The 13,517-nt window shown below is 38.5% G+C and overlaps 1 protein-coding gene across 1 annotated transcript in view; it reads right to left on the reverse strand.

Annotated features, from left to right (window-relative positions):
• Positions 1-13,517, reverse strand: part of POLA1 (DNA polymerase alpha 1, catalytic subunit) — a 299,145-nt gene that overhangs the window by 257,725 nt on the left and 27,903 nt on the right. The window contains exons 16-18 of the mRNA XM_045779581.2: positions 8,511-8,595; positions 5,280-5,341; positions 3,524-3,613 (exon numbers count right to left, since the gene is read on the reverse strand). Coding sequence (XP_045635537.2) covers positions 3,524-3,613; positions 5,280-5,341; positions 8,511-8,595 — 237 coding nt within the window. The remainder of the gene's footprint in view (positions 1-3,523; positions 3,614-5,279; positions 5,342-8,510; positions 8,596-13,517) is intronic.

Raw genomic sequence — 13,517 nt, forward strand, 5'->3', positions numbered from 1 at the left:
GAAGTCCTTGCAACAGCAATCAGACGACAAAAAGGGATCAAAGGTATTCAAATCGGCAAAGAAGTTAAAATGTCTCTCTTCGCAGATGACATGATCCTCTATATGGAAAACCCAACAGAAGCCACTCCCAAACTATTAGAAGTTATAGACCAATTCAGTAACGTGGCGGGATACAAAATCAATGCTCAGAAATCAGTTGCATTTCTGTACACGAATAACGAGACCGAAGAAAGAGAAATTAGGGAATCCATCCCATTTACAATAGCACCAAAAACCATACATTACGTTGGAATTAACTTAACCAGAGACGTAAAGGACCTATATTCTAGAAACTATAAATCACTCTTGAAAGACACTGAGGAAGACATAAAAAGATGGAAAGATATTCCATGCTCATGGATCGGAAGAATTAACATAGTTAAAATGTCCATGCTACCCAGAGCAATCTACACTTTCAATGCTATCCCGATCAAAATACCGAGGACATTTTTCAAAGAACTGGAACAAATAGTCCTTAAATTTGTATGGAAACAGAAAAGGCCCCGAATCTCCAAGGAACTGTTGAAAAGGAAAAACAAAGCTGGGGGCATCACAATGCCGGATTTCGAGCTGTACTACAAAGCTGTGATCACAAAGACAGCATGGTACTGGCACAAAAACAGACACATAGACCAATGGAACAGAATAGAGAGCCCAGAAATGGACCCTCGGCTCTTTGGGCAACTAATATTTGATAAAGCAGGAAAAAACATCTGGTGGGAAAAAGACAGTCTCTTCAATAAATGGTGCTGGGAAAATTGGACAGCTACATGCAAAAGAATGAAACTTGACCACTATCTCACACCATACACAAAAATAAACTCCAAATGGATGAAAGACCTTGATGTGAGACAGGAATCCATCAAAATCCTAGAGGAGAAGATAGGCAGCAACCTCTACGACATCGGCCAAAGCAACCTTTTTCATGACACATCCCCAAAGGCAAGAGAAACAAAAGATAAAATGAATTTATGGGACTTCATCAAGATTAAAAGTTTCTGCACAGCCAAGGAAACAGTCAGAAAAACTAAAAGGCAGCCCACGGAATGGGAGAATATATTTGCAAATGACACTACAGATAAAGGACTGGTATCCAAGATCTACAAAGAACTTCTCAAACTCAATACACGAGAAACAAATAAACAAATCAAAAAATGGGCAGAAGATATGAACAGACAATTTTCCAATGAAGACATACAAATGGCTAACAGACACATGAAAAAATGTTCAAAATCATTAGCCATCAAGGAAATTCAAATCAAAACCACACTGAGATACCACCTTACGCCAGTTAGAATGGCAAAAATAGACAAGGCAAGAGACAACAATTGTTGGAGAGCATGTGGAGAAAGGGGATCCCTCCTACATTGTTGGTGGGAATGCAAGTTGGTACAGCCACTCTGGTAAACAGTGTGGAGGTCCCTTAAAAAGTTAAAAATTGAGCTACCCTATGATCCAGCCATTGCACTACTGGGTGTTTACCCCAAAGATACAGACGTAGTGAAGAGAAGGGCCATATGCACCCCAATGTTCCTAGCAGCAATGTCCACAATAGCTAAATCGTGGAAGGAGCCGAGATGCCCTTCAACAGATGACTGGATTAAGAAGTTGTGGTCCATATATACAATGGAATATTACTCAGCTATCAGAAAGAACGAGTTCTCAACATTTGCTGCAACATGGACGGCACTGGAGGAGATAATGCTAAGTGCAATAAGTCAAGCAGAGAAAGACAACTATCATATGATTTCTCTCATCTATGGAACATAAGAACTAGGATGATCGGTAGGGGAAGAAAGGGATAAAGAAAGGGGGGGGTAATCAGAAGGGGGAATGAAACATGAGAGACTATGGACTATGAGAAACAAACTGAGGGCCTCAGAGGGGAGGGGGTGGGGGAATGGGATAGACCGGTGATGGGTAGTAAGGACGGCACGTATTGCATGGTGCACTGGGTGTTATACACAACTAATGAATCATCGAGCCTTACATCGGAAACCGGGGATGTACTGTATGGTGACTAACATAATATAATAAAAAATCATTAAAAAAATAATTTAAAAAAATAAAGTAAAAAAAAAATAAAAGAATAGGTCACAGGGATCCACTGAGCTCAGGGTAACTGGCTGGCTCAGTCGGCAGAACATGCGACACTTGATCTTGGAATTGTAAGTTCGAGCCCCACGTTGGGTTGTAGAGATTACTTTAAAAAAAGAGAGAACCAGTGCGCTCATAAAATTAAAATACTTACACTTTGGAGACTGACACCAAATCAAGGGAATTCCTAGGACCACTATACGGGTGGACCACTAATCCAAAATTTTAGAGAAACCAATAGTTAACACAAGTTTACTTACTTATAGGTTGGTCTCTAAAGTGGAAATAACTGGAATATCCTGAACTTCAACAATAACATGAGTTGCTTTTCTCTGAGAGGAAAATAACTACTTTATAGTGGGCTGGCTCTAACCCCCCCCCTTTCTGTTAGCAGAAACTATAGCAATTCCCAGCAGTCCATAGGGTCATTTCTTCTCTGAAGATTCAAAAAATATATAAAGAATTCATAAACTGAATTTAAAAAAAACCCACCCAGTTTAAAAATGGGCAGAGGACGTCAATAGACATTTTCCCAAAGAAGACGAACAGATGACCAATGGGCTCAGGAAAAGATATTCAACATCCCAAAGCATTAGGAAAATGCAAATCAAAACCACCTCAACACCTATTAGAATGGCTATTATCAATAGGACAAGAAATTCCAAGTAGAGAGGATGTGGAGAAAAAGGAACCCTCCTACTTGGTGGGAATGTAAATTGGTGTAGCCATTACAGAAATCAGTTCAGAGATTCCTCAAAAAATTAAGAATATATCTACAATATGATTCAGCTATTCCACTTTGGATATTTATATGAACATGAAAACACTAATTCGAAAAGATATATGCAACCCTACGTTCATTTATAATAGCCAAGATATCAAAACAACCTAAACTGTCCATCAATGGATGAATGGATAAAGAGGATGTGGTACATACACACACAATGGAAGAAGAAGGAAATCATGCTTTTTGCAACAACATGAATGGACCTTGAGGGTATTATGCTGAGTGAAGTAAGTCAGATGGAGACAGACAAATACCGTATGATTTCACTCAAATGTGGAATCTAAAAAAAACAAATGAACAACCAAAACTACACAAAAACAAACTCACTGATAAAGAACAGACTGCTAATTACCAGAGGGAAAGGGGCTTAGGGATGGGCAAAAAAGTGAAGGGTATGGTGATCAATGGTAATGAGACTCTTGGTCTTTGTAGTGTATACAGATGTCAAATTGTAATACTATACACCTGAAACTTACATCATGTTATATACCAATTTTACCTAGGTTAAAAAAAAAAAGATTCTCTGCTGCTCAACAAGTACTGAAAAGAACTAATAAGGAATGAAGAGCTCCCCCAAGGCACGATGAGACTTCTACTCACCACAATGATATCAGGATCGATTTTGTGAACTTTGGCGAGGAAAAAACCTAGCAATGTTCTTTCTGTTGCAGCAATCTCAACCTTCACATTCTGTTAGACGAAAACATACCAGTCACTTACTCTTTACTTTTAAGTACTATACTTGGTTACTTGTTCAAGCAGGGTTTGATTTCTTAGAATTTAAAGAATCCATCTAGGGGTGCCTGGGTGGCTCAGTTGCTTAGGCATCTGCCTTCAGGTCCTGGGATCGAGCCCTGCATTGGGCATTGGGCTCCCTGCTCAGCATGGAGCCTGCTTCTCCCTCTCCCTCTCCCCCTTGATCATGTGTGCATGCACACGCTCTCTCTCGCTCTCTCAAAATAAATAAATAAAATTTTTTAAAAAACAAAAAGAATCCATCCATTTCAAAACTAAATGAAGCAATGAAATTGCTGATTCTAGGTGTCACAGTAATAACTGCCCAAAGTCTCTAAGGAGCTCATAGTTATAAGTGTGTAAATAAAGCAAAACTTGAAATGCTGAGCACTATGAAGTAGAGACATGTCCCTCCACAGGGACACACTTGTGCATCTGGACACATATGAACATGAATCCAAGTACCTGTCAAAAACATTACTTACTTTCCTGTATAATCCCTGGTAGACTCTGCTGTTTATGTATTTACCACACAAAGAAATCCCAAGGATTGTATAAACTAATCTCCAAGAGTGGTGTAAGAACCCATAAATAAGAAACTAGACTGAAAACAAACATACATTTAAGAATTATAGGTGTCTTAAGTATAAATAAAACCTATCTTCACACAAAAGGCTTCCACTTGGATTACTGAATATAAATCAGGTATTCAAAAGACCCACTCTTATTAAGACTCTCTTAAAATGGAAGTTGATAGCTATGTGTTTTCTACAACTAACTTGGCTACAAATATCAGTCTGACTCTAAATGAATTTTTCTAGATCATTTTACTTGGATAGGTAATTCAGAGCACTTCACAAATAATAGCCTGACCCAAAAGTACCTCCCAGACTGCTGGACTTCTCAAGCCAACTTAAAATAAGTGGAACCTAATAAGGTTGCTAAAATTTTGTCAAGTGAGGATATTAAAAAAAACAAAACTAACCCACAAATTTATGAACACTAACATTTCACAAAAGAAACATCCTCTCCAAAAAATAAATTCTTTACATTGAATACATTTACCTTTGTGACAAACTCACTACATTGCATTACTTTTTTCCCCACCCCCTATTTTATTAAGGACCCATGAAAACTTCTTTATGGAGTACATTAGCAGTTGAGAGATTACTGACCAATTCTGGCCAGCCCATATCGATCTTTCCAATATGTGTCCCCTTCATTATTCACAGTAGTCTCAACTTGACTTGGCTTTCTTAAAGCTGGAGGATGGGGGAAGGGGCTCTACCCAATACTTATCAAAACAGTAATCACATGATCATGCATTTTGGAAAGGCTTCCACTTAAGCTATCTGAAGGAGGATTTGAGCCCATCCACCTACTAACAGGGTGTAGAATCACATTATTTTCAGGTGGTAAAACACTGTTAAATGATGTTTCTACTTTCATATCTCTAATACATTTTGAATGGATTAATGTCATAGTCCAATCTAGCAAGAACAGATCTAATAAATTAACATATAAAATAGCCTAGTCTACTAATCCACATCATTCTCCTTTTCTTTTTCTAAATAAATATTGATGCTTCATATTTAAAAGGAGTAAATGATGAGTTCCTTACCTTTTCCTTAATGTCTTCTTTGAAAGTATATGGAAAAATACAGTCCTTTGGTTTAGACACAACTGTAAGAAGGAAAAAAAAAGATTCCATCACCATCTTAGTCGAATTTCAAGTACACATATGCCACACATTTCCAAATGGAAACTGTCTTAAATATAAACAAATACCTCCTAATCCCTAAAGAGTTAAGAGTTCAAGTATTTCCACCGGTCACGTTGTTGGACCTCAGAAGAAAAGCCAGAACAAACAATCCTAAAATTCATCATGGAACCACAAAAGACCCCAAGTAGCCCAAGAATCTTGGGAAAGAAGAACAAAGCAGGAGGCGTCATGCTCCCTGATTTCAAACTATAGTTCAAAGCTGCAGTAATCAAAACATCTGGATAAAAACAGATGTCTAGATCAATGGAACAGAACAAAGAGCCCAGAAATTAATGCATGCATATATGATTAATTTATGACAAAGGAGGTATGAATATACAATGGGAAAAGGACAGTCTCTTTACTAAATGGTAATATGAAAACTAGACAGCCACATGCAAAAGAATGCAACTGGACCACAATCTTACACCGTACACAAAAACTAAGTGAAAATGCACTGAAGACTTGACTACAAGGACCTGAAACTATAAAACTCTTAGAAGAAAACAGGCAGTAGGCTCTTTGACATTGGTCTTGGTGACGATTTTTTGGATTTGACACCAAAAGCAAAGGCATCGAAAGCTTAAACAAGCAAGTAGGACTACATCACAATAAAAAGCTCTTGCACAGCAAAGGAAACCATCAACGAAATGAAAAGGCAACCTAACAAATGGAAGAAAATACTTGCAAATCATATACGTGATAAGAGGCTAATATTCAAAATATACGAAAAACTCCTATAACTCAATAGCAATAAAACAAACAGTCCAGTTAAAAAATGGGCAAAGGCTGGGGCGCCTGGCTGGCTCCATTGGTAGAGCAAGTGACTCTTGATCTCAGGGTCATGAGTTCAAGCCCCACATTGGGCATGGAGCCTACTTTAAAAAAAAATGGGCAAAGGTTCTGAATAGACACTTTTCCAAAGAAGACATACAGATAGCCAACGGGTACATGAAAACGTGGTCAACATCACAATTATCAAAGAAAGGCAAATCAAAACCACACGGGGGTATCACCTCACACCTGTCAGAACTGCTATTATCAAAAAGACAAGAGGGGCCGGCTCAGTCAGTAGAGCATGTGACACTTGATCTTGGGGTCGTTAAGTCCAAGCCCCATCTCAGGCACCGAGCCTACTTAAAAAAAAAAAAAAAGACAAATAATAAGCGTTGCCTAGGATGTGGAGTAAAGCGAACCCTTGTACACTGTTAGTGGGAATATAAACTGGTACAGCCACTGTGGAAAACAGCATGGAGGTTCCTCAAAAAATTAAAAATAAATATACCCTATGATCTAGGTATATTCTACTTCTGGGTACCTGAAGAAAATGAAATCACTAACTTGAAAAGGTATCTGCACCTGCATGTTCACTGCAACATTATTTACAAGAGCCAGGAAATGGAAGCGACCTAAGTGCCCATCAATGGATGAATGGATAAAGAAAACTGGTATATTTATACAATGGATTATTATTTGGCCATAAAAAAATAAGGAAAAAGCCTTGCCATTTGTGACAACAAATGGATAGACCATGGAGGGCATTATGCTAAGCGAAGAAAGTCAGACATAGAAAGACAAATACTATATGATCTCACTTATATGTGCAATCTAAAAAAACAAAAACAAAATGAGGCCATAGATACAAGTAACAGACTGATGGTTGCCAGAGGTGGGATGGGATGTGGGGGTAGAGGAGGGACTGGGTTAAGAGGGTCAAAAGGTGCTAACTTCAGTTATAAAATAAGCCCTAGAGATGTAATGTACACCATGGTGGCTATGCTTAATAATACTGTCTTGCATGTTTGAAAATTGCCAAGCAAGTAAATCTTAAGAAGTTCTCATCACAAGAAAAACCGTTTTCTATGATGACAGATGTTAATTAGACTTATTGTGGCAATCATTTCAGGATACATACAATTATCAAATTGTCATGTTGCACACCTGAAACTAAAATGTTGCATGTCAATTATACCTCAATTTTTTAAAAGTTTAAAAGATTAGATTAAAAAAAAAGAATAGCCATGCAGAGAACCCTAAGTCCCTATAACTGTTTAAAACTACTTTCATGAAACATCTTCTACCCATCTAAGTCAGAATGGAGGATGTTTAACAGTCTTGCCCAAAGGGAATCCCCCCACCAGCAAAGCCTTAACCAGTACACTATGAAGGAATGCTAACCTTCTCAAAGTTAGAAACATAAAGATGACCAAAGCTTCTCTCACTGTAAGTTCCTTGCCACTCAAAACAGATGTTCACACCGTGACATACAGAGAGCAGGTGAATAAAATACATGTTGAGATGACCTCATGACTGTTCTCTTCCACACTTAAAGAGTGAAACTTCACAATAATAATACATGATATTCCCTTCTCTGCTTGTTTCCTTGTCCCACTTTCCCAATACCCATAAAATCAGACAGGAGATGCTGCCCCATCTAACTGCTGGTTCTAGGCTGGAAAAGAGTTCAGGAAATATAACAGATCAATAGTATTATGCCCTTTTCTTGTTTACAAAAAAAAATGGTTAGTTAACTGGCCAAGGTCTCAACATGGAATAGGTCAGAATCCTCTTTGGAGACTGACTCATGGCATACAGACTTCTGTGTAACATTTTTCACCAATTGAATTTTATGCAGAGCAAACCTAAATCTAATTTGATATAGTGTAACTCCTCCTAAACAGGGAGACATTCATTTATGCCCTGGCATACTGCCTCACCACACAGAAAACTTTGGTCAGGCTTCTATGATGGGCTAAAGACATCATGAGAAGGAAACAGTGATAGCATAATTTTGACCCAGGAAAAAAAAGTAGAGTACCCCAGTAAAATAACCACTGGAACAGAAAAAAAAAGTCAAACTGCCTCCCAACTTCTGCTCCTTGAACAAAATAAACCAGATGAATAGGAGCCACCAATCCAGTAAAACTCAGTGTCCATAGCTGACAAAAAATTTTTAAAAACTTATTTAACAATATGTACTAACTACTCTTGAAAACATCAAAAGAAAAAGTTACTGATCCAACAGCCAGAGAAAAAAATTAGAAAAATTAAAATTAAGCCATTAGAAGACCAGCTAAAAAATATACATACCACAGAAGTGTGACTGGAAGGGAGGCTGTGGGGGCGCTTTATCTAATGCAAAGCTGTGATGGACCAAAGCTGCCACAGCAATAATCTGCAAATAAAGGAGGGAAAAGATCACTTATCAGATGCCTACTATGCATTCTGCATTCTCACCAAAACCACCAAGAATATTAAAAGAAAGACATTTTAGTCCCTATGAATATTTTAACTTTTTATTACGAAAGTATTTAAACAAACAAAAAATAGAGAAAATAGAAGGGGGAAATAGAAGTTCTGACCTGGAACTGGAACCCAGGACTCCTGACTCCCAGCCAGCGGTCTCAAAAGAAACAGGTAAGTGATGTTTAAAGACTCCATCTTTAAAAAACAAGCTATAGATATGCATGACTAATAATCTGGAGGATGCCAATCATGGACGAAGCTGGGGAAGAAGGACAGTTGGTATTCTTCATTTTCTTTTTAAAATTTGTATTTTCTGGGGCGCCTTGCTGCTCAGTCAGTCGAGCATGCAAATCAAGTTCTCAGGGTTTTGAGTTGGGTGTAGAGACTACTTTAAAGAAAAAAACTGGTACTTCCCAAACTGTGTAAATGGCAAGTACTACTGTTGTGATTAGAAACAGTACAGGCATAGGAAAAACTTTGTAGAAAAAAAGCAGAAAATCAAATTACATCTATAGTAAAATCCAAGCTTTTTTTTTTTTTAAGATTTTATTTATTCATTTAAGAGAAAGACAGAGACAGAGAGAGCACGAGCAACGGGAGAGGCAGAGGGAGAAGCAGACTCCCCACCGAGCTGGGAGCCCAACGCAGGGCTTCATCCCAGGACCTAGAGATCATGACCTGAGCCAAAGGCAGATGCTTAACCATCTGAGCCACCCAGGTGCCCCTAAAATCCTAGCTTTTTAATAAAATATGCAGAGAAAGAAGACAGAAAAGAAATACACAAAAATGTTAATAGTAGTTGTCTCGGAGGGCTGAGGTTATTAGGAGACTTTTCTGTCTAAACTTTCATATGTTCATATCCAGATTTCAATACTTTATATCAACCTATTCATCTAACAGCCTCCTAAGCGGTGTCCCTATTTCTGTGCTGACACCAACAATGGCTTCCCATGGCACCGTGCTGGAGAAAGCTTGCTGCCCCTGGGGGGTTAAAAAAACCTTCTCTGTGCCTAGTTAACTCCTACTCACCCACCAGTACTCAAGGTCCAGCCCTACTTCTTCAGAGAAGACTTCTGGAGTAGATACTGTGGTGTGTCACCCAGAAGGCCTCTTCAGGACAAGGGCCCTCATTCTCCCAACTACTAAGAAAGCTGGAGGCTGACATTCACAGAGGAGTCTCTTGAGAGCTGCCTGAGGGCAGCCTACATCGACTACCTAGTGCATCAGAGGAGAGGAGGGATGGTAACTGGTAACAAAGGCCCAAACCACTTATTTGAATTCAGAGCAACTCTGAAGGGTCGTCTCTACGCCTGAGCTCCCTGGGATTGAGTGAGACCTTTGCTGTAAATGCAACACAGTTTTCTCCCACTGCCAGGCCTGCTGTCTTCACTCTCCCACAGGGGCTGATCCTCAGAGCATCCCAAGAAGTTTCCCCAACCAGTGACACCTTCCTGGCCTCCCAGGCTAGGGCAGCTTCCTTTATGAGATGCTATCCAGAGCCCATGAATCCTTTGTAAGTTTTACATCTATTTCTGCTATCGGGCTAATATCTGCCTCCTCCTCTGTCTTTTGAGTCCCAAGTATTCCATCACACTAGCACATGGTTTAGAAACATTTGCTGAGTCAACAGCTTTATTAACCAAGTAATCTAAACCCTTAGGAAGCCATCTAATTTACTTAGGGCTGCAGAATGTCTCTCCTATTCATTCATCCATTCATTCATTCATTCACTCACTCAACATTTACTAAGAGAAAAAACAGCAAAATCAACTTTCATATACCAACCATCCACCTTCAATTATCAACTCATCACTATCCCTATCCACTTCCTGCCTCCACCCAGATTATTTGAAGAAAAATCCAGACCTATCATTTTACCCACAAATATTTCAGCATGTACCTGTAAAACAAGGTTTCTCAACCTCAGCACTATGGACATTTTTGACCAAATAATTCTTTGTTATGAGGGCTGTTCTGTTCACTGTGGGAGGTTTAGCAGTATCCCCGGCTGCCAATAGCACTGCCCTCCACCCCCAAGTTGTAACAACCAAAAATGTCTCCAGACATGGCCAAATGTCCCCAAAAGGGCAAAATCTCACCCCATTAAAAATAACTACTTTAAAAGATGGTAAGTTTTTAAAATGTAACACAGTCACAGCTAATAAAATTAACAGTAATTCCTTAAAATCACTAAATATCCAGGTAGGATTCAAATTTTCATGTTTTCCCAACAATCTCAATTTTATTTACTAAGTAAGCCCATACTTTGCAATTGGTTGATATGTAAAACTATAGGCACAACCCCACCCCAGCTATAATTTCCCTGCAATTCATTTGTTGAAGAAACTGGGTCATTCATCCTATACAGTGCCCCACAGTATCGATTTTGCTGCTTGTATTCCAACAATACCATTTCACAAGTTCCTCTGTTTCTGTACTGCCAGTGAATTCACATTTAGATCTAAAGGTCTGATCAAAATCACATTCAGTTTTTTGGCAAGAATATGTTAGAGGTGCTACTAATTACTTCTACCAAACGGCACAGGCACATCATGTCTGGTTAGCTCTCTTTTAGTGCTATTAGCAACCACTGGTTGCTAGATCCACTATTTCATTAGGGATTGCAAAGTGTAATATTCAATTTTTCCTTCATCATTTCTTGGATAGAAACCTTCTATGAAGAGAAACTTCCCTTCATTGATTATTTGGTTACCTGAGGTACAATATGAGTTCAAAAAGATTACGAGAAATGCTAGATTCAATCCCTTTATTTTCAAACCAATGAGTTGGTTCCCTAGCTGCCTTCACAGATGACCAATGCAGGGTTGCTAGGGCTTACACGATCAGTGCGAACTCATGTTTGCAATCTGCTGCAGCTATCTTTATCCATACTCAAATTGTCCCATCTTTGGCCATTAGGAAACTCTTCGAGTTAACTCCTGGGCCCTTCTGACACATCTTCAGTAGATCGTACTATCGTCCTCACTTTCTAGTATAACTAGATATTTCAGGCTTATCTTGGACATTTGCTGCCCTGAATCAGCCATTTCTCCATGAAGCCCTACTTCCTTTATTGTGAAATGATACTGAAAAACATCACTCTGGGGGCTAGAGGATGGGTACTTTTTTTTTTTTTTAACTAATTAAACCTTTCCCGAGCACTTAACTGTTAACTATGGCCATCTACTAACTATTATTAAAAGATCAAGTCACATAATAAAAAGAATTCAGAGTAAAAACAACGCCAAAAGGCTGCTGTTAAAAAACATCCCCTTCAATGTCAAAAGGAGTTAGAAGCGAACAATAAAGACGCTCCCACTGACCAAAGACAGATTTAAGCATCAAAAGTAACAGTAATAATGATGGCAATGAACTGAAACATAATGAGTAAATATAAAACCTGTGAGTTCATAATATTCAATAAAAGAGGAAGCAAAATATGTCATGACAAAAATAAACAAATCACTGGTCAACCCTGCATGTAATGCAGGCCCCCAAGTTCCTACTCAGAAAATTGGCAATGAAAGAGAAAGAAGTACATATTGACCTCATGTTTCCTGTATGAACTACTGCAGCATAACCAAATAGTGCTGGTTAACAAGGAAAAGTTAATTTTATAGAAAAATTTAATGAATAAACGTTCTAATATTTAACATGTTTAACTAATAAAAATGGAAAGGATGACAGAATTAAAAAGCTGTTTTACAAGTCCTAATGAAATAACTAATTCAGGTAAAAAATAAAGAGGGGGATCATTAGACCAGAGGTTCTCAAATGGGAACAACTTTTGTCCCCACCCGAGTTGGAAATGTGTGGAGGCATTTTCGGTTGTCTCAAGTAGGGGGGAAGGGTGTTACCTGGCATCGGGCAGAGGCCAGCATTACTGCTAAACATCCCACAATGCCCAGGGCAGCCCTCACAACAATGAATAATTCAGCTCAAAACATCAGTAGTGCCAGGGTTAAAAAACCCTCCTTTGGATGAAAACCTGAACCCACTAATCAATCATAGCCCCACCAATAGTGGTTTAACCAGACCTTATACGCCTGCTGATATATAATGTAGTATGAAATACATCATATCACCTATACAGTATACTGACCCAAAAAGTCAAAACTCAATCTAACCAATTCTTTAGTGCTAACTAGCAGGGGCTTGCACACTTGTCCTGTAAAGAGCCAGATACTAAGTATTTTAGGCTTTCAGGTGACATGGCCTCTGCCATGACTACTAACTCTACAGCAACTGCAGATAATATGCAAACAAATAGACATGATGTCTTTCAATAAAACTTACAAAAACAGATGGTAAGGGTGGTTTGCCCACAGGCCATACTGTGCCAACCAGTGACACCAGGAAGCAAACACAGAAAATGGGACATTCTATTAGACAACAAACAATGATTCTTAAATAAGTGAATGTCAATGGAAAAAGAGGGTGGGAGGGATCTGCTCCCATTTAAAAGAGACTCAAGACACATAAAAATGAAACACCATCTGTGAATCTTATATGAATCCTGATTCAAGTAAACCAACTGGTAGAAAACATTATTGAGCCAGTAATATTGTAATAACTTTATATGATGACAGATAGTTACTAGACCTATCGTGGTGATCATTTTGTAAAGCGTAAGAACATCAAATCACTATGTGGTACACCGGAAACTAAGAGATGTCAAATATAATTCAATAAAAAAAGACACTTTTGGTAAACAGAGTCATGTGAATATGGACTGAGTATTTTAGATCGTATCAAGGTATCACTGGTATAGTTACTAAGTGCAATAATGGTATTCCATTACAAAGTGTGCACGTTTTGAGAAATGCATACCAAAGTATACAATGGTAAATT

This window comes from Ursus americanus, chromosome X, assembly GCF_024610735.1.
Source record: "Ursus americanus isolate L20-20 chromosome X, mUrsAme1.1.p, whole genome shotgun sequence".
Classification (NCBI taxonomy): domain Eukaryota; kingdom Metazoa; phylum Chordata; class Mammalia; order Carnivora; family Ursidae; genus Ursus; species Ursus americanus.